The 25,455-nt window shown below is 45.2% G+C and overlaps 1 protein-coding gene across 3 annotated transcripts in view; it reads left to right on the forward strand.

Annotated features, from left to right (window-relative positions):
• Positions 1 to 15,273: 15,273 nt before the first annotated feature.
• Positions 15,274 to 25,455, forward strand: part of Pde8b (phosphodiesterase 8B) — a 227,815-nt gene continuing 217,633 nt past the window's right edge. For 2 of the 3 annotated variants that reach the window (XM_013126218.3, XM_040729131.1), the window contains exon 1: positions 15,278 to 15,510. In XM_013126218.3, coding sequence (XP_012981672.1) covers positions 15,484 to 15,510 — 27 coding nt within the window. In that variant the 5' untranslated portion in view covers positions 15,278 to 15,483. Of the gene's footprint in view, positions 15,511 to 25,455 lie in introns of all 3 variants that reach the window. The other variant, XM_040729128.1, reaches the window with a different exon arrangement.

Genomic DNA, 25,455 nt, shown 5'->3' on the forward strand with positions numbered 1-25,455 from the left:
TGTATACATGCTTGGCATGCACATGTGTGTGTTTGTATGTGCACTCGTAGGGCAGGGTAAGAACTTGAATACTGCCTGATACGTATATGAAACAGTTATTTTCTCTGCCATTTTTGTGTTTTCTTTCTAGGCAGCAGATGCACTTCTAGAGCAGGGACAGGGAGGAAAAGAAGCTGCAAGGCTCTCTTGGCACCTGTGAAGACCTATGGGGACCTAGGTACTGTGTACGGCACTCTCCATTGATGATTTTTGGTACCACTTTCAGACCCGGGGGTGCGGGATGTTCTCACACAGAAATGCCAGTCAGATGGCCAGGAAGAGATACTGTGACTTAAACTTATCTATGGGTCACCCAGGGCCGTTCATTCTTTCCCATACTGTACATCGTGACTGTGGTTAAACTCCTCCTTCCTCGGTGAGTCCAGAGGTGATCAGAGGGACACCGTCACCTCCATCTGCCATTGGCCCTCCATCTGCCATCACCAGGACCATCCCCGTGGAAAGCTGAACCCACTGCTGTCTCTTGAGCACAGTGGTTTCAAAGCAGTGATCTAAAGTCTGGATTTGCATAGTGAAATCAGTGGTGTGGCCCTAAGAATCAAAACATTCAGTCAGATAATGGCTGACTCTCATGGGAACTTGAACTAACAGCTACAGACAGCATAGTCATACATGCAGTTTTCATTCTTTCAGCTTCAGAGCACAAAGGCTGCTCAGTACTCAGAAAACCCCAGTAAAATTATTTACCATGGGTTTTTAGGCGGTTGTTTGCCAGAGTGTGTTTAAAATCTGCATCAGTACATCAAAACTGACCCTCCCTGTGCAGGGGGACCCTTGGGTTCCCCTTCTCTGTCCTTTTTTTTTCTCTCTAAGAAGAGAAATATAGCCTCCATCACATCCTGGTAAAGTCTGGCTGCCTCTTAGAAGAGAGATGTTTTGTTTTATATCATTATGCTTTGAGACAGGATCTTGCTGTGGCAAGGCTAGCTTTGAACTTGCAGTTCTCCTGCTCCAGCTTCCTAAGAACTGGGACTATAGATGTCCGTAATCATTTGGGAAGAGGGAACCTTATTTCGGAAAATGCCTCCTTCCTACTGGCCTGTAGGCAAGTCGGTGGGATGTTTTCTTGATTAATAATTGAGGTGGAAGGTTCCAGTCTACTTTGGGCTTGGTGCCACTCCTGGGCAGGTGGCCCTGGGTTATGTAAAAAGGCAAGCCATGAGAAGCAAGCAAGTAGGTAGAGTATCTCCATGGTCTCTTCTTCAGTTCCCGCCTTGAGTTTCCTCAGTGAAGGACGGTGGCCTGGGATGTGTAAGCCAGATAAACTCTTTCCTCCCCACGTTTCTTTTGGTCACAGTGTTTATCATCACAACAGGAAGTAAACCAGGATAGAGTAGAATGTAGACTGGAGGGACACTGAGGGGTAAGTAGGAATAATTATGGCATCTTCTAGAAGTGTCTTCTTCAGTCCAGGAAATGTCCGCTCCAGGAGGTGATGCCCACCCTACGGGACCCTGAGAGAAGCATGGTCCCCAGGATCAGAGCCCCACCTGTTTATGCCGACAGCTCCCACCATCTGAGGGGTAACATGAGAAAGTATCTGTTGATGAGGAAGTGGAGTGGAATGTGAGATTCCTCACTGCTGACGTCAAGCTTGCCTTTCATTTTATTTATAACCATGACATTGTGACACAGGCTTTAATTTTCCATTGTATTTTCTCTCTTTCTGTTAGGAGTCAAGTGATGACAAGTGAATTTATGTCTGAGCCTAGAAAAAATATTTTCAATTTGAATCCAAGGGTTGTAGGGGATTCTGCCTCTAACACCCCAGTGCCTCTCTCTTTGAAGTGGTAAAACAACACAAAGCCTCAAGGAATCTCACTTCTTCAGGACCTGAGAATCCGTAGTGGAAAAGCACTCAGTTGCCCACTGGTTACTCTTGGAAAGGCTGTCTGTCTTTCCAGTGTAGACACTTGAGGTTCCAGGGAGCCGTGACGCCATATGACAGTCCTGGCACAGGTTGTGAGCTGTGGCCATACCAAGGAGTTCTGGACCAGAAGTGGGGTTGCAGTCCCCCAGGCCAGAACTGCTGGTGCAGGGCTGTCCCATGGCCCGTGCTCTGTTGGGGCCCTAGGGCTTTTACCAATCCATGGCAGGGCAGATTTCAGAGCAAAGCTGAACCCAGAAGGCAGGAAGGATTAGGAGACATTGGGAGTGAAGCAAATTATTTCCCATATACAGAAACCACTTTTGAAGATATGCCTACAGGGAAGAGAATGGCACATTTGTCCCACTAGTAGACAGCCAGCTTTCTTCAAATCCTTGCTCACTGGTGGAGGAGGCGCCTCCATCCCTCTCACTTCCTCTGGGGGCCTGAAGCCCAGGGGCAGTTCTCTAATCCAACCTGTGTTCCCCATTCTGACCTGGAAATGAAGCTCCAGGTGGGTCTCCATGTACTCCCTCTCTGTCAGCAAGGCCTTCAGGGCCAGATTGCTAACAGTGTTTTTCAGCCTCTGACCCTGGAGAAATTGGACTTCCTTATACCCAGTTTTGAAGATGTTTGTTATTCAGGGTTCAGGATTCCGATGCAGTGATCTGATAAAAGAGGCCCAGGGCCTTCCCAGTCAGAGAGCCAACAGGGTCTGAGGACTTAGAGCCAGGAGACAAGGACACCCAACCCTATGAGGTGGCACAGTGCCAGATCCTGTCACCTGAAATCTTCCTGGGTATTTAGAAGGGAGTATCAATGATTTTCACTACCCTGGCCTTGGTTTGCCCTTGGCTTTGATTTTTGTGCTTGGGTTTAAAGGTCTCCAGTAGCACTAGCAAAAGAGCCTGTGTTTTATTGAGGGCATACACACTTGACTTGAGGTTGCCTTAGACTTCTCTGCCACTTTTCTCCAAAAGCTGAAGTAAAACTGCCATAGAGTAGCCAGGGTTGGCATATATTCCTATACCAGGAAGACTGAGGCAAGAGGATTGCATATGGAGACCAGCCTGGGCCACATAGTAAGTTCTAGGTCAGCTAGGGTTACATGGTGCTTCCCTGCTTTGAAACAAACAGAAATGGCATGGAATAGACTATGACTCAGCAATAGAGCTGGGGGCAGAAAAATTCCATAGTCAGCACCTAACATCAGACCCACTTCTGAATTCCCCATGTGTTCCACCAGGGCTTCACAGATGTTCCCCACAGGCAAAAGATGCTATGTGCTTCCAACTAGGTATTGGGGTCCACAATCCTTTTGGGTATTTTCTAGGAGCTTCTGTGTGGTTCTAAGCACTCAGATGATAAACAATGAGTGACACTATTGTTGAGGTGGATCTTACAGTACAGTTCCATTGGCCACAAGAAAGAGTATGTCTACCAAAAATTTTTTTTTCTGAGACTGGAGCAATGGCTCAACAATTAAGAAATCTGATTTTCCTTCAGGGGACCCAAGTTCAGTTCCCAGCAACCACAATAGTTAGCTCCCAATTGCCTGTAACTCTAGCTCCATGAGGATCTGATACCTCTGGTCTCCATGACACTGCCCCCACATTCACTTACAGACAGACAGACACACAAATACAATAAATCTTTAAAATTAATTTTTCAAGGAAATTGAAGTCTAGCTATCTTTACCTATGTAACCAAGCCAAGACGAAAAAATGACATTGATTCCATATCACACAGACTATGCCTGGCTTGATCCAGTCCATGCTCTGGGTCATGAAAAGCAAGAGCAGTCAGATCTAAAATGTGCTATGGTCAAGAATGTCATTGTTGCCCCACTTGATGGAATTATTATCTCCGTTTGCCAGCACACAACAGATTGCCTGAATCCTCCAGTTTTTCTACCCTTTGCTTATGTGTGTGGTTCCTCAGTGAAAGGGGAGCTATAGTAAGAGGCCCTGGGAGGTGTCCCACAGTGTCACCCTGGACAGAAGAATGGGACTTGGCGATCTTCATGTTCTGTGACACAGTGACCTCAATAAATACTCCAGCGTCTCACTGGCAGGCAGATTCACACACAAACTGTGGATAGGAGAAACTTGCAAAAAGCTAAGCGTCTATTGAGTGCTGAGAGATGCCAGGCATAGTATACAATTCCAGATACTCGTAATCCTTCTTTTCTTAAGAACTTAGTCAGCTAAGGAAGATATACTTTAATGTTTAAAGTGGTTCTTAACCTTTCTAATGCTGTGACCCTTTAATACAGTTTTTTGTGCTCTGATGATTCCCCACCATAAAATTACTTCATTGATAATTCATAACTGTAATTCTGCCACCATTATGAATTGTAAAGTAAATGCCTGTGTTTTCCGATGGTCTTAGGTGACCCATTTGAAGGGGTCATGCCCCACGACTTGAGAACTGCTGCTTTAAGCAAATGCATTGATGATCCTAAGTTTACAGACTGTGAGAAAACTACATGGAAGAGGATACCAGCAGGGACCTGATATGGACTGGAGGAATGGGGCCAAGGAAGGCCTGTCTGGGCGATGCTGTTAAGAGAAAGCTCACAACAGTGGCGCTCAAACTTCAAGGTACATCAGAATAGCCCAACAATTTGATATGATGCAGGATCCCGGTCCACACCCCACAGAGGTTTTGATCAAGGATCTGACCCCAAGAATGTACATTTCCAAGCTCCTGGATGATGCTGAAGCTGCCAGTTTGGAAACTACAATTTGAGAGTTACTTGTCCAGAGGACCAGTCTGATTAACGAGGTAAAGGGAAGCAGAGACAGATCAAGCGGGTAGAGGGAATAACGTCTGTAGACTCCCAGGAGGAGCATTCAGAGAGGAGAAACACAGTGCACACGGAAGACAATGAGCTCATGGCCCTGCAGCTTTGTGGGCATGTTGGAAATAATCTGGACCCCACCCCCATTCTGAAACCCAGTGCAGCAGAGTCACTGCTAGTAGTTCTGTGTCTAAGAATGGTCCCACTGACCCTGGGCATGTCCTGCTGCAGCATGGGCCTGCAGACATCCTGAACAGTAAGGCAGGGGAAGGACTGAGCATGGAGCAGACAGGCTAGCCTTGCTAGGTCCCCTCCACCCCATTCTGTGACTTGGAACGCGGTCCCTGTCTCACGTTCTCTCCTTTAGTTCTCAGAGTGTGGTGAGACTCTAATCTTATCCTGCCAGTAAGAAGCGCTGGTATGGGGGTCATTACTCTCCCAAAGCGGGTGCCACAGGATTTTAAACCAATGAGAGCACTGGTTACATTTTAGTGTCCAAAGTGCACTCGCCATGAAGTAAATTCAATTCCATCTATGTTTTCTGTGTGCATATGCTGTGCCAGGAGCAATGGCAATATATAGGGGAGAGTGAGGTAAAGAAAATGGGTGATCTGCCCGTGAGGAGCATGCCATCCCGCTATAAGGTGAACACGTGAATTCCACTGAGTGGTAAGATAAAAAGCCACAACAAAGCTCTGTACAAAGGGCAGGGAATCTCAGGGGAGAGAGCGGTTCTGCCTGGAGAAGTCAGAGGTCACAGGTCACAGGTCACAGATGGCTAGTGATGGAGTCTCACCTAGACAGGAAACTTCTAGAAAATGGACAGAGCTGGAGGATAAATGAAACAAATCTCCTTTAAGAGCTTTCTTGTTGTTGTTTTAAGGTCTGACCTGAATCACCATCATAGGCTTCTAGAAGCTACATACCCACATGGTGTTGAATTTGATTTAAAATATTACATAACCCTTTATATATAGAAACACATATGGAAACAATCTGAAAATATTTCTTCTCAAATATAGTGGCATTTGCTTTGTGGATTTTCCATTTCTGGATGAATTATGTGATATATGGCTTGGTCTTCGGAGACTCAGAAGAAATTGTATCGCCACCCCAAGTGCAAATGACTTTGGTTGCTCATTCATTCATTCATTCATTCATTTCATCAGATCGTCACCTAAGACTTAGCTAGAAATACCGACTGTTGAGGTACTGCCACATGCCGGTCAGAGGCAACAAAGCCTCGTGAGATGTCCTGCCCTCAAGACCTTTCAAAACCCCAGAGTTAGAAAAATAACTCTGGCACAAGCCCATCCTCACATCCTTCACATCAGTATTTCTGTGATCCCAAAGGAAACCCAAGTTAAAATAAGCCTTCCTTTGACAAATATCTTCCAAATACACATGTCATCCTGAGGTTTTTATAAAAGTTAAGAGACTCAGGGAATCAACTGGATTGTGACATCTGAGATGGAAGTAGATTACAAGCTTGTCCAATATAGCAGCAGGGCCAGGTTGACCATTATTGAACCCCCTAATGTCCAGCACTGTACCTGAAACCAAACTGACCACTGATAAACATTTCTCTGAACAAAACTAGTGAAACGTCAAGAACCCCAAGCAATGTAAAAACGTTCGTTCAGAGCCTTCAGAACAGAGGAGTTCAAAGTTACCATCAGGAGCCAACATTCTTGGGCCTAGGAGAAGGAGGCAGATTACTGTTGGCTCTTCTGCTTCCAGTAACTCTTTGACTATAGCTTCCACCCCCTCTCAGGCCATTTGAGGCTGGTAGATAGTCCCTCTTGTAGTCTTTTCTAGTCACCTAAAAGAGCAATCGTCTAGCCCATGTAGTTTTACCTCGATTAATTCTTCCACCCATTCATGCAGTGAAGATGGCTGGGTTTCCTTTGCACCTGAAAATCCTCAACTAAGACAGATGAAAGGGCTCAGTGTAGTAGAAGCTGGGCACAAGGTGTGGGAAATGGAGCCCTGTCTGTCTCCTTAGGTGGAAAGAAGACTAACATGGGGAGCAAACGTTCCACCGGCTAAGGTATCAGCAGGTGTCAGTGAGTACAGATGGAGTTCACTTAGGTCCGCCATTGTGCCATGACAGGCATCATCATGGTATGGACATGTGTGCCAGCGACAGGTCACATGGCAAGACATGAAGCCAAAGAACCTTAGGAGTGGCAGAGCTTATTGCTTTATAACAGCCCTCTTGCAGGAACTAGCTGGGCTCCCATGAGAATTTTATCAGTTCTTCCGGAAGTCAATGGCATTATTAATGACCTCTTACACTCCCGCTAGGCCCCCCTCTTAAAGATCCACATAGTCCTCCTTCATCACACTGGGGGGTCGAGTTTCCAACACACTCAAACCACACATGAACTGTAGCGCCAGTTCTTGGTGAACAGGGAATGAAGAATCTGTCAGGTGGGTACAAAGTGGATGTCTGAGAGAGCTGAACACAGGTATGGACAGGTGTGGAACCCTTTTAACACCTCTGGCCTCTAACCCTACAGATAAATGGAAGGCATATGGGAAGGGTGCTTTGTGTTCATTTGTTAGTTGGAGTTTTACCTCTAGCAGCTGGAGATAGGCCCCCAAGATGTTGTTACTTGCCTGATGTATGAAGGTGACTGGCTGGTTTTAAAACATGGTCAATTTTTTTTTCTAAAATGCTTCGTTTTCAGAAGTTTTTCTTAGTGGGGTATTTATGAATCAGAAGATGATGACTTGTATATTAGTCAGGTGCTCTATGTAATAGAAGGAAAACCAATTTGGGGAGCAGGAACAGAGGAAGCAAGGAAAAAAGGAGTCTATCAAAACCTAAGGGGTAGCATTTTCTTAATTTTCCTGCATTGTTTCATTTAAAAAAACTAAGAATTGTGGGAATTTGATGAAAATGAGTTTTTATTCTTTGTAAATTTTGGAAAATATAAGTATTTTATAATTGACCTCCTCAAGCACCCACACCGTATCTTTTAAAGAACAAAATAACCCTTCCATCTAGAATGTGTTGCTTAGAATGGGGCCTGTTGGCATGTCTGTGATCTCAGCTACACAGGAGATGGGAGGCTCACAAGTCTGGAGACTCCCTGGGCCACAGAGGAGTTCAAGACCAGCCTGAGTCACTTAGGTGTATAACTCTGTTGGAGTTCTTGTCTCACATGTGGGAGGCCCTGCATGCTATACCTTCCCCCTCCATATTGTTGAAAGTAGACTTTGGGTGAAATGTCTTTATTCTCAGTAGTCTTTGCTCTGCAAGAAGTTATTCTGAGATCAGCTGATGGCCCAGAGGTTGATTCTGTCTCCACATCCATCAGTTCCATCTCCATTTGAAAGCTGATGGTCACTTTTGGGACTTGATCCTTAGGTCCATTCCTCAGAGCCTTCTCTGACCTGTGTGTTGATGCCTGACTTCTCAGTCCTAATCCAAATATTTTTCCTTCACCTGCTTGCCTACTGGATATCTCTCTAAGGTGAAATATGGGTGCCTCAAATCCATGCACTGAAAACTTCTCCATGTTCATTCTTGCTTGTATACAACTCATTTCTGTCTTGGTTGGAAAAATCAGCATCCCAGAGCCACCCCCACACAACCACGGGCTCCCAAGTTGCCCACACACAACCACGGGCTCCCAAGTCCTAATTTACCCCAGAGCTTCTTTCCCCTTCTTTTCTTCCCTCTTTCCTCATGGGCTCTTTCTGGGCTTGTTAGTGATGTTCTCCATGTCTCTACTCCAAGATTCCCCCATCCATCATTTACAGATATACAAATCACCATCTCTTTCTTGCATTGGCTCTTTCTGGGGCTCCCCAATTCCTAGCTGCTCTCGCTAGTGGGCAAATCCTCCAGCTGTTTTCACCATCTGTACATGCTTTCCTCCTGTCTTGCAGGCCCCAGCTCCTTCATCTCTGTTGGCACTCCCTTCGCTACTCACCCTCTCAGAGTTGATAGACCCAGAGTGTGTTTCTCTGCCCTTTGCTCCTTTCTGGTGACTCCACCTCCTCCTCTTTCTCCTCCTCCTCCTTAGGTGATGTCATCTGGGTCTTAGCTCACAGTAACATCTATACACATATAAACTATATGAGTATAAACTCCCAAGTTTACAGCTACAGCCAGTTAGCTATTGTTTTAAGCTATAGGTTCAGAGATCTAACTGCCTCCCAGACACCTTCCCTTGGATTTTGTTCTAGTTTCCTTTCTGTTGCTATGACAACCATCATGACCAAAAGCAACTTAGAGAAGGAAAAGGTTCATTGTATCTTGCATTTCCAGGCCATAGCTCATCATTGAGGGAAGTGAGCCACCACATTTGGCTAAAGTTAATCTTTGCAACGTTGTACCAGCAAACTATATTGCTAATGATCATTCACAAGACATTGGTGAGTATTCTCTGAACTTTCCATTCCTTTCTTTCTTTTTGACTTGAGCCATGTCAAGGAAAGGCTGGGAATATTTGGTCCACAATTCTGTAGGAAGTTTGCTTTATTGTGATGTCTTTGCATGATTGTGTGTAATATTTCAGGATGATTATGAATAACCGGGGCTAATATCCTGGGTCTACAGTTTTAGAGTGAGGTGGCCAGAGGTGACACCAAGTGGTTTCTCAAAGTCAGATAATGTCTGGTGTCAGATGATGGTGTTGTATAGTTCTTTGGTTCAGGGCATGGATGGCAATTATAGGGCAGTGCTGTGCCAACAAATAGATGAATTACAGGTAGGCATTTAATGCAGGTACTGACAGTGATCTCAATGGCCATAGAGGTCATTCTTTATCTTCTCTAGAAACTGTCAGTCCCCAGAAACACTCACTAATCCTGGCCAGATAGTCTGCCTTCCTTCCCTGCCCCCCCTCTCCTTTCTTTGCCTGCCTGCCTGCTTCCCTCCCTCCTCCCTCCCTCCTCTTCCCCTCCCCCTCCTCCTTCTCCCCCTCCCCCTTCTCTCACTCTGACAAGCTCTTGCTACATAGCCAAGGCCAGCCTAGGAGTGGCATTCTTTTATGTTAGTTTCTCAAGTGCTGGGATTACAGGCATGTACCACCGTGTCTAGCTAGCATTTGCTGGTCTTTCAGACTGTGAGAAACACTAGCTTGTCAGAAACTACCTTTAACATCCTTGATCTCTGAGGAAGAGTGACCAATGGCACACTCAATGGAACCTAAATGGTTATTTTAACTTTCTTAATAGAAACAGAACTGTGTCACCAATAGATTATCACTGCTGTGGCAATTCTGGGTGACTGAGCATCTTGTTTCTATGAGGAAAACACTTCCTTCTTCCCTTACATCTTGATGACTTATAGAATTACACAGCAAGTCTGAAGTCAGAAAGCTCACTAGCCAACAGCTAATCAGAAGAAGTCACTTGACTCCAGTTTATATGCTACACAGGCAGACACGGGATCTTCAGCAAGACGTGAACTGGTGGAACTTGGTTTTGCCGTTCATTTCATTCACCTTTCCAGCAGTATGCATCTTCCTAAAGGGAGCAAACTAAGAAGAGAATGCTGGGTGGAAGGCCTTTAAAAACATTTTTATTATGTTTTTATTTATTTTGTGAGCATGTGCATATATGCGAGTGTGTGTATAATAGTGCATATGCCACCACATACGTGGAGGACAGGGGACATCGATTGCAGGACTCACTTCTCTCCTTTTACCATGTGAGTCAGCAGGCTTGGCATCAGGTACCATTACCCCCAAACCATCTTCTGACCCTGATGAACGTGTTATGGAGATTTTAGAGAGACATAAGGTACCTGGTTCACTGCTGAACCAATTGAGATAAAAAGACATTGAGAAGATGTCAAGCTCTGAAAGAAGAAATTGATGGGCATGAGTAGGGAGAGTGAAAGTCTTGGTGCATCCAAGTTGAATTTGTTGCATTGGCTTTGCCTATGCACCTGGCTTGCATCAGAGGAAGATGTCTGGGGCCCAAAGAGATTGTTTCATTCCTGGCATTAGGGTTCCCAGGGAGGGACATGGGGAGGGGACGCTGTGGTGCAAGTGGTAGCTGGTTGATGTTGACAAGGAAGGGGAAGGTGGGAAGCTGGAGCTTGATTCTGGAGCCCCTACTCACTTAGGACACCTGGCTTTGATAGGGGAGCTTTGGTGTGAGCTACTGGTGAGTCTCACACTTGACACCAGGTCAGTTTCAATAAGGACTGAGAGCCCAGCTCCACAGTGCAGTTTACACACTCCGCACGTGGCCCACCACACTGGGGATTCCATGCCTTTGGTTCTGTGTCTCTTTTCCTCCTCTCCTTCCTCAGCTTTGCTTCAGTTACCATTTTTCCTTTCTTTGTCCCTTTATTTTCTTCTTTCCCTCCTCTTCTCCCCGCCCCCCACTTTTTAGAGTCAGACACCATTCTGCAGTGTCTTCGGAGGTATACAGTGGCTAATAAATATTCAGGATTGGGCTCTATTTCACCACAGAACAACAGGAATGCAATAGAAAAATGTAAATGTTAGGCATCCAAAGATACTTAAAGCCTAACAATTCATGCCAACTGTCAGAACTCAGGCTAAGGATATTGAGACACTGTCTGATTTTATGCAACATCTCAGGAACAATGGACCATTTGCAGCAGCATGTGTTGCAAATAGACATCCTTCTAGCCATCATCTCTTGAGAGCTCTCTGGAAAACCCCACACTCCAAGAAGGAAATGGCAGGACTTGCTTTTGTCTTTTACAGATCATTAGAAAAGGGATTGGACACCTTTGTGTTTGCTACACTGTTTTTCTATTCTCTTCCCCAATTTCCTCTATTTATTCTTCTTTCTGAAAACATTTCTGCTCCTTCCACCTTTGGATCCAGTTTGGCAAACTGCCCTGTTGTGAAATATTATTTTTAACCGGGCAAAGCTGTGTTACATTTGTTTAACAATGTAAAGATGTATTGCGTTTGTTTCACCTTGCCTGCCTAAGGCACCTGATTGGTCTAATAAAGAGGTGAATAGCCAACAGCAAGGCTGAGAAAAGATAGGTGGGGCTGACAGGCAGGGAGCGTAAATGGGGGAGAGGGAGAAGGGCGAAGGGGGAGAAGAGAACAAAGGAGAAAGACTGGGACACACCTGTAGCAAGAAGTCAGGCAGCTGCCCGCCAGGCACAAGAAGCAGTGGAAGTAAGCTGTACAGAAGAAAGAACAGCAAAAAGGCCCTAGGCAAAAGGTAAAGAGAGACTGGCTAGCTTAAGTTAAAAGAGCAAGCCGGAAATGAGCCTAAGCTAGGCTGAGCACTCAAAACAAGAAGTTTTTGTGTCATGATTTGGGAGCTGATTGGTGGTCCTGGTACACTGTCCTCTGTATTAGTCCCATGTTGCGGGGTTATAGGCCACAGACTGATGTCTTCGGGGCTGTGGTCGGGACCAGTCAAACAGTCCCGGGTCCATTCCTGAGTGGGGGAGTGTGGATGAGAGAAGGCTAGCTATAGGGTTAAAGGAAAGACAGAGACATAGGATCACATCAGGAGGGCAGTATCAGTTAATACTGAAAGTGCCCAGTTTACTCATGCATCAATCTTAAGTAACCAACCAAAGGTGGGGACAGATAGCAGAAGACTTCTATTATCATGTATAAGGGGCAGATAGCAATTACTTCCCTTAATCCTAAAGACACTCCGTAGCTGCATTTACTACTACTACTACTCAGCCATCAGATGCTCCTTAGCTGCATGAATCATCTAGCCTTCAGGATGAGTGTAAACTCACCTGATCCTAGGTCTATTGTTATTTAGATAGGAGCCATTCACCACGAAGGCTAGGGCATCCTATAGTCATTAAGCTACTATCTCAATAGGCTCTCAGAACTTGTGGCAGGAAGGAATAGATTTCCAATATAAGCCATCGCCCCCCCGCCCCAGCCATCCCCCCCAGCCCCAGCCATCCCCCCCAGCCATCCCCCCCAGCCATCCCCCCCAGCCATCCCCCCCCAGCCATCCCCCTTGCCTGTTGCAGTTTGCATTTTTCTCCATTCTCTATCAAATCTCAACCTTGGCATGGCTTCTCACTGTCTGATGGTTTTACCTGGTCTGTTTCTCCTTGGCTATAGATGACTACCAAGACGTTGAGCATGACATAATAATACATTATGCTGCTACCTTAAATTGTCTTGGCCCTTTTAATTCACTTTTGTCATATTTTTCCATCTGCAGAAGGGAGACGTATGCTCATTTGTCATTACACAACAAAACACTACAAATTTAGTAGTTTCGAAAAAGAGAAGTTAGTTCAATTGGCAAAGATTTTCCTGTGCAAGCATGGGGACCTGAGTTCAATCCCTGGTACCCACATAAAAGCTGGTGCTAATACTATAGTAGGTCCTGTAATCCCAGCTCTGGGGATGTGGAGACAGGAGGATCCCTGCGGCTTGGCTTGTTTTCCAGCCAGTATTAACTGGATTTGTGAGCTCCAGGTTCAGTAGCAGACTCTATCTCAAAGCTAAGGCAGGGCACAATAGAGGGAGATACTGAATGCCAACTTCTGACCTCCAAGTGCGCACACACACACACACACACATGAACACAAACAAACACACCCACACACACACACCCACCCACACACACACACACACACACGTGAGCACATACACACGAAGATACTAATGATCACTGTGCATCTGATGTAGGGTGCAGCATTTCAGGGTCCTCTGTTTTAGGATCTTATCTGAAAACCTCAGTCAATTCATCAACTGGGGCTGTAGTCTCAGCTTGAGGTGTGCCTGTAGGCAGAGTTTTCCCATCCTAGGAGCCACTCCCAAATTACCACACAGAAAGCTTATATTAATTACAAATGCTCAGCTGATAGCTCAGGTTTATTACTAGCTAGCTCTTAGATTTTAAGTTAACCCCTATTCCTTATTTATGTTCTGCCATGTGGCGGTACATCTATTAGCATGGCATGTTCATCTCCTGCTCCCTCTGTGTCTGGCTGGCCTCCTCTGACTCCTCCCTCTTTCTTCCCATCATTCTCAGTTTGACTTTTCCGCTTAACCTCTTGCCCTGCTACCGGCCAGTCAGCTTTTTATTAACCAATGAGAGTAATACACATTAACAATGTATAGAAGGATTATTTCACAGTATGCGCCCAGGGAAAGTTCACATTCAAGTCTCCCTACTTGTTAGCAGAATTCAGCTCCCCCTTCCATCTGTGTGACTAGGGGTGTCTCAGTTTCTAGCCAGGTCTTGGCTAGAGGCTTCCTTAGCTCCTTGTCCTGTGGGCCACCTAACACAACTTTCTAGTTTCTCGACACCAGAAAGCTGCTGAGCCTCCCAGAAAGACTGTAAAACCCACTCTCTGCAATAATATCCCCAGTGTCAGCGCCATATTGCATCAGAAGGCAGTAAGTCACAGGTTCTGTCCACACAGGAGGGCACAGGACATGAACACAGGCTATCTTAGAGTCTGTCACTCAGAGGGACTGCTTTGTGGGACATGCTCCACAAATGCCATAAAAGCTTTATTAGCATGGTTTTCCAGCCTTCTGGCAGGTCTGTGTGTACAGCGGCTAGCATGAAGATAATTTTTTCCTTTGTCTCTCTCCACATCCTATGAAGTAGGTGTTACTTCTAAATATGGCTCGTTTCCCTATCCTGCCATTAGACTTCTCATCAGCTTCTCTGGATGAGAAAGTCAGCAGGAACAGATTGCTTGGTCTTCGCTTTTGGCTGGGCTGACTTAGTCCTGCGGGTAGCTCTCTCTGTAATTGTTAGAAATCTCTCCACCACTGTGGAACCAGGTATGTGCATCCTCTGGGATGCCAAAGATGCCACTGAGCCTTTTTGCAGCTGAGACATTTGCACAGGTATTGCGGGTTGCTTTTGAGAAGGGCTTCACAGTATGTGCCTAGACCATTAATGAGCCCAGCTCCCTAAACAGATTGGTGGGGGCAGCTGGGGGAAGGGGAGGGTTCGAGAAGTATGGTGCGCTTTTGGCTTGATCCATGTGTGACTCATGTTTACACATTTCTACACACACACACAAATAGTGTGCTGTTTACATATTCAAAAGAATATGAAGAACATCCTTTACTGTATATAATATTACTAATGGGGATATGCATATATATTCACGCATATTATGTGTATAGGTATATATATATACATTTATATACATATATTAGCAGTATAAAATTTCTTTAAAATATAAGCACATCTGAGAATATAGTTCATTTCACTTTGGGGACATTTCAGAGTACATGTTAAGCATGTACCAACCCTTCACAGTATCCAAAATAAAAACAAATGGGGGAACATGTGAACAAATTTGAGTTGAGAGATGTTGGCAAACTTGATAGGCTGTTTCCTGGGCATAGTGCCCCAGCGAGGGGACTGTGGAGAACCTTAGTTAAGGTTAGCCAATGTTTAGAATCTGAATCCTGAGTCCCAAGAACGGTACCAGGTTCCGGAACGCCAGTGAGATTTGATTTCCTAGCATTTCCAGGAAGGCGTTACTCAGAGTCCAGTAACTAGGAAGCCACTAAGCCATTCAAAATCGGGGATCAACATCCTCCTCGGAGGGGCGCTAGGACCCAGGCACTCGCTGGCCTTGGGACCTTTGGAGGAGTGAAGGCAGTGGAGGCTCAGACTGGCAGGCAGAGTGCTTTGGAGCGACCAGACCCTTCTCGCGCCGCGCTGGAAAGAGCAAGGCGCATGGTGCAAAGGCATGGCTGTTGGGTGCGCTCTATGAGAGGCTGCAGCCAGGGGCACACGCACCCGCATATCGCGACAGCAACAGGGAATCGCAGCAGGCATGGACCAGCAGCAGAGCACGCACCAGGTGAGCCCTGCACAGGTCTGCACAGGGCCATCCCAGGGCACAGGCGCAAGCTCGCAAGCTCGGAGCCCTCCTTGGACCTGGCTTTAAAATCCAGGTGCTGAAATGGCCCTTTCCTTTTTCTCCAGTCACTCCACGTTTTGTACCTGGCTCCCGTCTTCCTTCCTATGGAGGTATCTGGAGTGCCTAAGATGCTCATGTTGCAATTTCTAATGTGTAGCAATAGTCCCAGCACAGAGGTCTATGCCTGCCCCGGCAGCTATTGACCATTGCTTCCCTGCAGTTGCCTGGCTGTTGCCTCCTGTTGCGCGCTCTGTTCCAATGCTCCTGTTGCTCCCTCGTCTCCCGGGTGTGGGGCCCCTGGCTGTCTGAATATTGCCAGTGGCTGCAAGATTAGCTTCTTTTCCAGGCTGCGAGGCATGGCAGCTTTAGCCCCGGGTACGGGGTGCGGGTGTAAGTGTGGGTACAGGCAGAGGCACAGGTGTGGGTGCCCAAGCACTTGTGCTTGGCGCCTCCTGCTGTCATGCACCAAGTGCAGTTTGCTGCATAGATGCTCCCCACGAAGGATGCCTATAGCATCTAGTGTGAGAAGCCATGTGTGTACCTGGGAGGGAAGCAGGGGTACTTCGGAGAGAGGAAGCTGCTTTGTGAGGGTCTCATGCTCTTGGGTCCCAGGAAATTAACCGTGAGCAGGGTGAAAGATGTGGGGTTTGGTCCAAGTCTAAGTGGGTATTGCTGCAATGAACTTGGGAGTGTTCTGAGGACTTAACAGCTAACCGAAACACAGTTGTCATTGTGAGAGTTGAGGGTTGCACCAGCCTTTTTTTTTTTTTTTATTAAGTCTTACTAAAGTGTCTTTAACCTTCTACAATCTTCTAGGAGTTTCTGTGCTGGTCTATAAAGTTTCTGGCACCAACTATACACTGGCTTACCTGTTCCAGGTTGAGGGCCCCAGGCAAACAGCCCTCAGGGCTCCTGCTGCAGCTTATAATCATTGAGTTTGAACTCTGGGTCTCTCTCCAGTGTACGGGGTTGGTTTTGGCATGCCTGCTTTGAAGGTTCTTTGACAACCAGAGAGCTTCAACCTTCAAGGCCTCTCTATGACAGTCTTCTACCAAACTGTGTTGGGAGAACAGTCAACAAAAACATTTACCCAGGGTGCTGGGAGGTGAGAGGCAGAGGACCTGCCCTCTGAGGATTTATAATCTGCCAGTTTGCCCTGGATAGTTCTTGCTTGACTGCCCTCCTGACCTTGAATGGGCTATTTTCATTTTGCAGAGGCTGGGTTTTCCAAGAAGTAGAAACCGAAGGATGATAATTCACCATGGTGGGAAGAACGGGATGGGAGGCAGGAGCTGTGTGGGGCTAATCAGCTGTGGAAAAAAAAGCCTCAGGCCACATGCACTGCCACCAAGGCTGACAGAGAGTCCTCAGTCCCTGGGGCCCTTTCTGACAGGCGGTTGCCAAGTTTGGAGACAGCCTATCTGTGTCTCCTGTTCTTTGCAGTGTTGTTTCAGCTAGTGCTAAGTTCTGAAAAAGCATTTATAGTCTGAAAAGACACTGGATCAGAAGTGTGGAGGAGTTGAATTTTGATTCCAGGCTGTAAAGTGACAGAAATCTTTCATGCTTAAGGTCTGGGGAAATAAACCCAAGTGGTGTCGTTAATTGTCAGAATGACTGGGTTGGATCTTCCAGAAAGGTCTTTCTGAGCTTGACTGCATAAATCTGAAAAGATCCAGTCTGCACTGTAAGACCCTTGCCTGGCCACTCTGGTACGCCCAGAGGAGAGAGGCCCACACCTGGCTCCTGGGTAGAGGACGGCACAGTGTGCTGTGTGTCTCACAGGGGGCGTGTGAGCCTTCAGTTACATCTGATAAATACAATTTACTTACCTGGGAATGACTCAGTTAATATTAACTTCCCAGAAAAGCCTTTTATCAGTTCAGCAGTGAAATAATAAAATTCTCTTTAGAAACAACATTAAATACTTGAATGCCTAATATTACCAGAGCGTAGTGGGGGTAAGCACTACTTTGGAAAACAAAAAACAACCAGACACTAGTTTTTTAAAAATTTATTTCAGGGTGAGAAACAAGCAGGATGTTTTGTAGCTTTTTTTCAACTAGACAATTTTGAAAGAAGCCAAAGCAAATACAAGTCAAGCCACAAGAAGCCTTGCTCCTCCAGGTTTGCAGAGCTGAGTGTCATGGGGTATGAGTGTTGACTATGGGGTATGAGTGTTGACTGTGTACCTGCACTGTCCTGTCCTCCATACTTTCAGCAAGTCTCAGGGAATGCTCTGAGCCGCTGCGGAAGGAAGGGCTGGCTCTGCTTGTTTCTTTGAGAGACCCAAAGGTTTTTGGCTTTTTCCCCTCTATTATCACTCAACTAGTATCAAACTGGGCCAGCTAGCTGGGTTTGGTTACAAAGATCCAACCAAACACAGTGAAAGAGGGAATTAAAAAAAGGATCCAGAGAGTGTGGAGGTAATTTTATAGGCCTCAGTGAACTTTCATGAGTAGGAACTTTTTTCATCTTTGATTTTCTTGTTTTTATCAAAATGACATAAGTATTACTTTATGTCAATGAAGAGACTGAGTCCTTTATAACTACATAGATCTGAACCATCATTTATTTTAATCATTTCCCAGTAGATTGGGCACTTGGATTACTTAAACACATATATTGTTTTCTTTGTGTGTGTGTGTGTATTCAGCTATTTCTAGTAAGTTGGTTCCTAGTGGTGGGATTGTCATGTGAAAAACAGGGTACTATTAGGTACCGACTTCTTACTAACTGACTTGCCTTGACAAACTTGGCACTTTGGCTTCAGTTCTACTGATCTGAAGGGGCTTGGGTATATTATCTGTGACCTATGGGAGGTAGGACTCATTGGTTGCCAAGGTCTTTTCCAACTCTAAGATTATGCAATATGCATAACTAGAGGTTGAACAAATGAAATAGTCCATATATGATTATATTTACACACAAAATGACAATTCATTGTTTAATCTTTTAGAACTTCTTCCATGAGTACTACATTTATACAACATTTCTCCTCCAATTCCTCCTGTTCTTACCACCCCTTTTGAATTTATGACTTCTTTGTCTACTTCATATTTATGTACCTATATCTGTATATATATATATACAGTATTTATATTGAGTCCAGTCATGTTGCCAGTATACACTTTCTTTAGGGCTGACAATGGAAAAGTGGAAAATAGTCAAGGGGTGTGGCCCTGAAGAAAACTGATTCTTCCTTTCTCAATAGGCATTGATTGCCCATAACTCTTCATCTAGTGGTAGGGCCTTGTTAAATATTTTGTCATCCATGTTGACATAGCAACTAGTTTGGTCTTGTGTAAGCACCCATATTGTTAAGAGTCACAGGTGCAGTTTCCCTGGCACATCTAGAAGACACTGCCCCATAGTGGTGAGCGCCTATCTGGGTGCCCAGGGTCCTAAACTATGACAGTTCCTCTTCTGTGATGTTCTCTGAACCTTAGATGTCAGGATTGTATTGTAAATGTCCCAGTTGGGATGTTTGACTAGGGGTGAGTATCTGCTGGTCTCAGTAGCTGCTAAGAGAAGCCTCTTCGGTGAGGAGAGCCACACTTTTCTATGAATATAAGGATAAGTATTTAGGATACAGTTGTTGGAGGATATACCGGTTTAGGAACATGGCAGTAGTAAGTCCGCCTCTGGGATCTCTGACCTCCCTGCTAGGTCTTGCAGTACCAGGAATGAGTTTGCTCCCACTGAGCAGAGCCTAAGTCCAATCAGACAGCTGTTGGTTACCTCTAAGATATAAGCAGCACTATTGCACCACTGGTGATATTTTGTTTAAATAATTTCACATGGACTCACTTGATATGGCATGAACTCCAAGCACTCTGGTGCCCTAGCTTTTGTGAGGTAGATTTGTGTGTCAGAAGTGGCTATGCTGTAGGTATAAATCAACCCCGCAATTTCAGTGGATTAAATAAATTAGATAAATACTTCTCACATTTTATATCCAAAGTAGGTTAACAAAGTGCTTGATTCACATTCTCTGAGGATACCAGGCTGGCAGAAGCTCTGTCACCTTGTAACTCTGCTACCTGGAACACATGGTCTTGGTGGTCCCATGGCAGGGAAGATGACAGACATAGTAGAAAATTAACAACTGCCTTTAAAAGTCTCAGCTGAAGAATGAAGCTTAGTTCTGTTTTGTTTCTGTGCTTTGGTCTATACTAGTAGCATAGACCTACTCAGACACACTGACAGGGAAGTGTTATCTCCCTACACTGTGGAGAGAAGGACACACACACAATAGTCTAGATCAGTGAGTGAGGCGGAGGTAACAAAGTATCAAAGGCTTACAGGGGGGAAATCGGATCCCTCACAGAAATTCAGTCTCATAGACTAGAAGCCCAAGATCAAGGTCCCAGAAGGCCTGGCTTCCAGATAATCATCCTCTGTGTATGTGTTTATCTAGTCTCTCTGCATGTCTGTGTTCTGATCTCTTCTCATAAAGACACCAATCACGTTGGATTAAGGTCCATGCTAATAACTTCATTTAACACTAACTCATTTTGAAAAACCCTGGCTCCAAATATACTCACCTTCTGAAGTACTTAGGGGTTAGGACTTCTGTAAACTTGGGGAATTTCAGTTCAGACCATGGTGCTTTGTTTCTGTTAAATAACACATTTTTTATTGGAGGAGTCCTGTAAATTTCTAAAACCTTGTAGAATTGTTTCCCTCTTTACATCTCACCCATCTCCCTGATCCTCCACCCTCACATTTTGCAACAAAAGTGTCGTTTTGTCAAATTTCTGGGTATTATTTAAAAGGACTTGATGTTACTAGGGCTATCAAATATCCTTTATTAATACTGGTAGCAACTGTGTACATGCATGGTGAAGGGAGACCAAAACTGAAATTACAGACAGTCTGAGAGCCTTCCTATAAGATCACAGATACTGTGAACACTGTATTACTGGACGTGGATCCTACTATAAAGCTAAGCAAGGAGGGTGATGAAGCTCACTGTGCCCTGTGGATTGATGACCAACATGAATCTGTGACCATGGTGCTGGCTGGCAGCATCTGATTAATGGCTATTAGCCTGGCAGTGGCTGTAATGGATTTGTCATTACCTGCAAGTATGTAGATAGTTTTAGCTTTTTTTGTTTTCAAATTTTCTATCAAGGGGATGCACTGTTGAGTAATTGCTGGTGAAGAATATTTCAAAACGTTCTGCTATAGTTCGCCATTCAAACTAAAAGTCATTGTTTATACAGAGAGTCAAGGAAATAGAACATGGAGTATAAATTTGATATTGATGAAGTAAATATTTGTCAGTGAAGGAATGATGCAATTTCAGCTTTGCTTTCTTAGTCTATTTTGCAAAGTACAAGCTTTTAAGATAGACTATCCCCAAGCACATGTGACTAGATTTATATTTTGCTATTAAGAATTATCTACTAAATGTCAAGTAATCACCTAATCCCTCAGAGTCAATGAAAATAATCAAGAAATGAGAAGCCAGTGGGATCAATTCTTATATCCTGTAGGACTGTCCTTAGATTGTCATAGTGCTTAATAGACAGCAAGGATTTTTCTTAGGGATACAAAATGATGGTGTTTTGTATAACCATGTGCCTTAGATGGGATGAAATCTAATAGCAGAGGCAAGACTTAGAACCAGAGCTCCTGTCTTACAAGCTGTGTCCCTTCCCTCCACACACCAATGTGTGTGTTCTCTGGCATGGTATTTTCTGGCTTCAGTTCTCTGCCTTGTGACACGGTCACTAACATGACCCAGAACTGAGTGTCTCTTTAGGAGTGAGGTATATAATGTTTTAATCTATTTGATGGAAAATTTATAAATATTGAAATTATATTTCCCATAGTTCCGTAAGGTGAGAAAATCTAAGATCAAAACATCAACAGGTTGCTCTTTCTGGTGAGGATACTGTCTGCTTCCAAGGTGGCATTTTGTTGCCATGTCCTCTAGAGGAGGGAATGCCATGTCTTCACATGGTAGAAGGGGCAAAAAAAGATGAAAAGTGACACAATTCCTTCTGTAAACCTTTTTAATAACTGCAATCAATCCATTCATGAGCCTCACAAAGGACCCACCTACCTACATTGTGACTTCGGGGATTAAGTTTATAACATATACATTTTGAGGAACACATTCAGACTATACCATCTTTCCTTTGGTCTCCAAAAGTCTTATCGTTCTCAAGTAGAAAATACACTTACCCATTCCAATAACCCACAAGTCATAATTCATCTAGCACCAACTCAAAGGGTCAAAGTCCAGAGTCTTATCTGAATCACTTCTGAATGACACTTTAAGCAAGATTAATCCTAAAGCAAATGACCCTTCAGCCATGGGCCTGTGAAATCAAACAAATCACACAGTATATAGACATTCCCATTGTGTGTGTGTATGTATGTGTGTATTGGACTGCTTTCTGTTGCTGTCACTGGATACCCAAGATTGGGTAATTTACAAAGAAAAGAAATTTCTTTTTGAAGAAACTTAGTTTTATGTGTATGAATGTTTGTTTGTCTGCAGTTTGATTTGTCCTTCCTGAAGGCTTGGTACCCATAGAGGATGGATATCTTGGAACTGGAGTTACAGGCATATGGGTGCTGGGAGCCAAGCTTTGGTCTTCTTTAAGAGCAGCAAGTGCTCGTAACTGCTGACCCATCTCTCCAGCTCCAGAAATACATTCCTTATAGCCTAGCTGGGAGTATTGGTATCAATCTTTCCCCCATGGCTCCCCTAAGCATTTCCATGGCTGGGGACTCTGCAGACACTTCAACCTCACTTCTCTGCTCTGCATCCCCTAGTTAAGGGATTGTAGTGGCTCTGTTTCTGCAACAAATCTTTAGTTGGGCCCTCTCTGTTGGATATAGCCTTTGAAATATAGGTCAAGGAAACCCTACTACATGGTTTGCCTTCTGAATATATGCAGCATAGCACCATGTGAACATTACCAAGGATTAGGATTTCTAGGTGTGCCCATGAGCAGTGGCCATTGCTTTGTCTGGACCTCATGACTGGCTCTGCCAGAGAGAGATCTTAGGTGGGTCCCAGGCACCAGCCCACCCCTTGAAAACTCTCTGCCTTTGTGGAGCTCTTGTCTCCTATGATGGAATTGGGGCTTTATAAAGAGAGGAGGAGAGGCAGCCCCTGGCATTCCTGCTCTGTCTCGCCCTTTACCATGCTATGATACAGCAAGAGGGCCCTCACCAGAGGCCAAGCCTGTGCCAGCACCATGCTTTTTATAGTTCCTAGCCTCCAAGAACCATGACCCAGCAGCAAACCTTGGTAACAGCCACAGGATTCTAAGTCTGCAAGAGAATGGGGATTGAAAAGGATAAAAATGGTTATCTCTCTAGCACACATGTCTATGGGAGGTCTGTGGAGACACATTTTCTAGAAGGACGGTGACTTACAAAAGAGCTGAACATTCACGAGTCCCCTACCGTTGCACACTCTGCAGGAGGCCATGCGGATTATAAATAAGAAAAATGATTTCTCTACATTCTTAGCACCTGTTTGCTACTTCCACTTAGAATTCTCTAAACAAAGTCACACCATTTTTTGTATGTTTGCAATACAGCACTTTGGGAAGTTGGTGAGTCATCCCGGCTCTGTCCCTGCTGGTGATGGAATGATATGAGGAAGACGTGGGATGAACCATATTGACACAGAACTCTTTGTCAGGGGGCCCATTGTCCAGGATTTCTGCCCAAAGGGAAGCACTTGTGATGCTCATTTTCAAGTCTCCAAGACAAAACTCAGGTTTATTGTAGAGCAGCGCTTTCAGGGGCCTGCGGCCGCTAGAGCATGCTCATCACCTGTCTTTCATTGAGCAAGTTTTGCCAGCCGAGGAAGGGTACTGGGGATCTTGTGATGTGGTTTGCATCTGGAGTTCTTGTGCTGCTGCTACTCCTGTTGTAGCCATCGTTTCCATCTGAAAGGCCACAGTTCACGGCTGCTCTTTGCAGGAGCAGGAAGGATCCCATGGCTATGAGAAACGCATGAGGGGTGGGGATAAACAGGACAGTGGCAGTAGGGGAAGACAGTAGAAGGATTTGAGGGAAACTCTTCCTGGAGGAACGGTGAAGCAGTGTGACACAGGACATGGGGTCAGTAGTGGCATTGTCCAACTACCGCATGCACAGACAAGGCTCTGTGTCTGTCCCAGGCACTGTGTGGTAACCCCAGAGTAGAGGGATTGATTAATGGGTTGCCACTTACTTCTATCCCAGTTCAGTAGGTACACTGGTAAGGAAGCTTTGGAGGGAAAATGAAGTCCCCAGGAGAAGGATGGCTGGGAAGAGGCCAGGGACACTGGTATCTGATCCCACTTGTCTTAATTGGCCTCCTGCCTCATCTCAGGAATAGCTGTCCCGCCCTGTCCTCTCTAGTCCCTTCTACTCCCTTTGGAGGGACTTACCCAGACATGGGATCTCTTTTGCCTCCACCACTGTTCATGCAGGTTAATCTGGAGACCTATGGGAGTACGCACAGTAGGAACAAGGGCAGCTGGGGCAGCTACTTCCCACTCTGTCTTCTCATTAAGAAAGGCTCATACAACAGATAACCAGGAAGCATCCCTTTAGACTTGACCTCAAAGTGAGGAGAGACTGTCGAGAGAGCGAGTCAGGTGATGGCAAGTGTTAGAGGTCCATTTCAGGAGCCTGGGAAGAAGGGGTGGCAGTATGGCTCTGTTGGGTAGAAAAGGAAGGGAAGGCCTCCTTTGCCATGCAACAGTTGAGGTCAAACCTGAAGGGCGTGGGGAGTGAGCTGTGTGGGCGTTTGTGGGGAAATATTCCAAGCAGGAGTGACGGCAGGTACGGAGGCCCTGGAGGAACTGATAATGTTTGAAGTGAAGTTGTAAGGCCTGGGGAGTGACAGCGAGGGGAAGGCAGTGAGGGCCGACGGGTCTTAGGGAGCCAGACTGTTGAGACCTTGTGGTCTCAGAAAGGAAATGATGGCTTCTGGCTGAGATCACAGGTGGCTCATCCAGAAACTTCTGGATAAATTTAAGGTGGAGGGTAGTAAAGTTAAGAGATATGCTAAGAGACCACAGTCGTAACCCAGGCTGGAGGTGCTGATGTCTTCGGCTAGGATGGAAGCAGTGGAGATGGTCAAACACAGATGGATTCTGAGCCAGTTTCCTAAATGGAACAGTGTTTGCAGGTGGATAGACTACAGGGCATGAGAAAGATCAAAGGAGATAGAATCTCTCCAGAGTCCTTCCCAGAGCCAACACGGGGGTTGGCTTTTACTCTCAATCCACTGCTCAGACTTGCCACCTGTGTACATCCTCTTTTTCTCATATCCTTACAAATTCTTCTTCATGAGTTGCCTCGGATAAGCTGGGCTGATATCAAGAATGACCATTGTCTGGGGAGATTGAAAGCCAGACCTTGAGTGCAACAATTCACCATGTCATGGTTAAAATAAAGGACTCCTTCTCCTGGAGCTCTCAAAACTTGAGAGCCTATAAGAGAACTAAAGAAGAGATAGGGGACTGTGCTTTGTTGACCGAAAAATTAGAACCAATGGATCACCAAGATTGTTTTGTAAAGATTTATCTTTATGTGTATGTGCGAATGCTTGCTTGTATATATGTATACCATGTGTGTACGTGGTGCTCTGGAGAGTAATAGAACACATCGGGTCCCAGGAACTGGAGTTGTGTGTGGTTGTGAGCTGCTATGCGGGTGCCAGAAACTGAACTTGGTTCTCTATAAGAGCTGTAAACATTCTTAAAAGCCAAGCCATCTTTCTAGCCCCCAGAGATCATTTCTGGTACAGAGATGCAAGGTAGAGAGGTAAGTACAATGTTCTAGTTTCGTTGTTTCTGCGACAAATGCTGATCAAAAGCAACATGGGGGAGGGAAAGAATTTTTTTTATTACAAGTCACAGT

The sequence above is a fragment of the Mesocricetus auratus genome, unplaced genomic scaffold, assembly GCF_017639785.1.
Source record: "Mesocricetus auratus isolate SY011 unplaced genomic scaffold, BCM_Maur_2.0 Super-Scaffold_100020, whole genome shotgun sequence".
Classification (NCBI taxonomy): domain Eukaryota; kingdom Metazoa; phylum Chordata; class Mammalia; order Rodentia; family Cricetidae; genus Mesocricetus; species Mesocricetus auratus.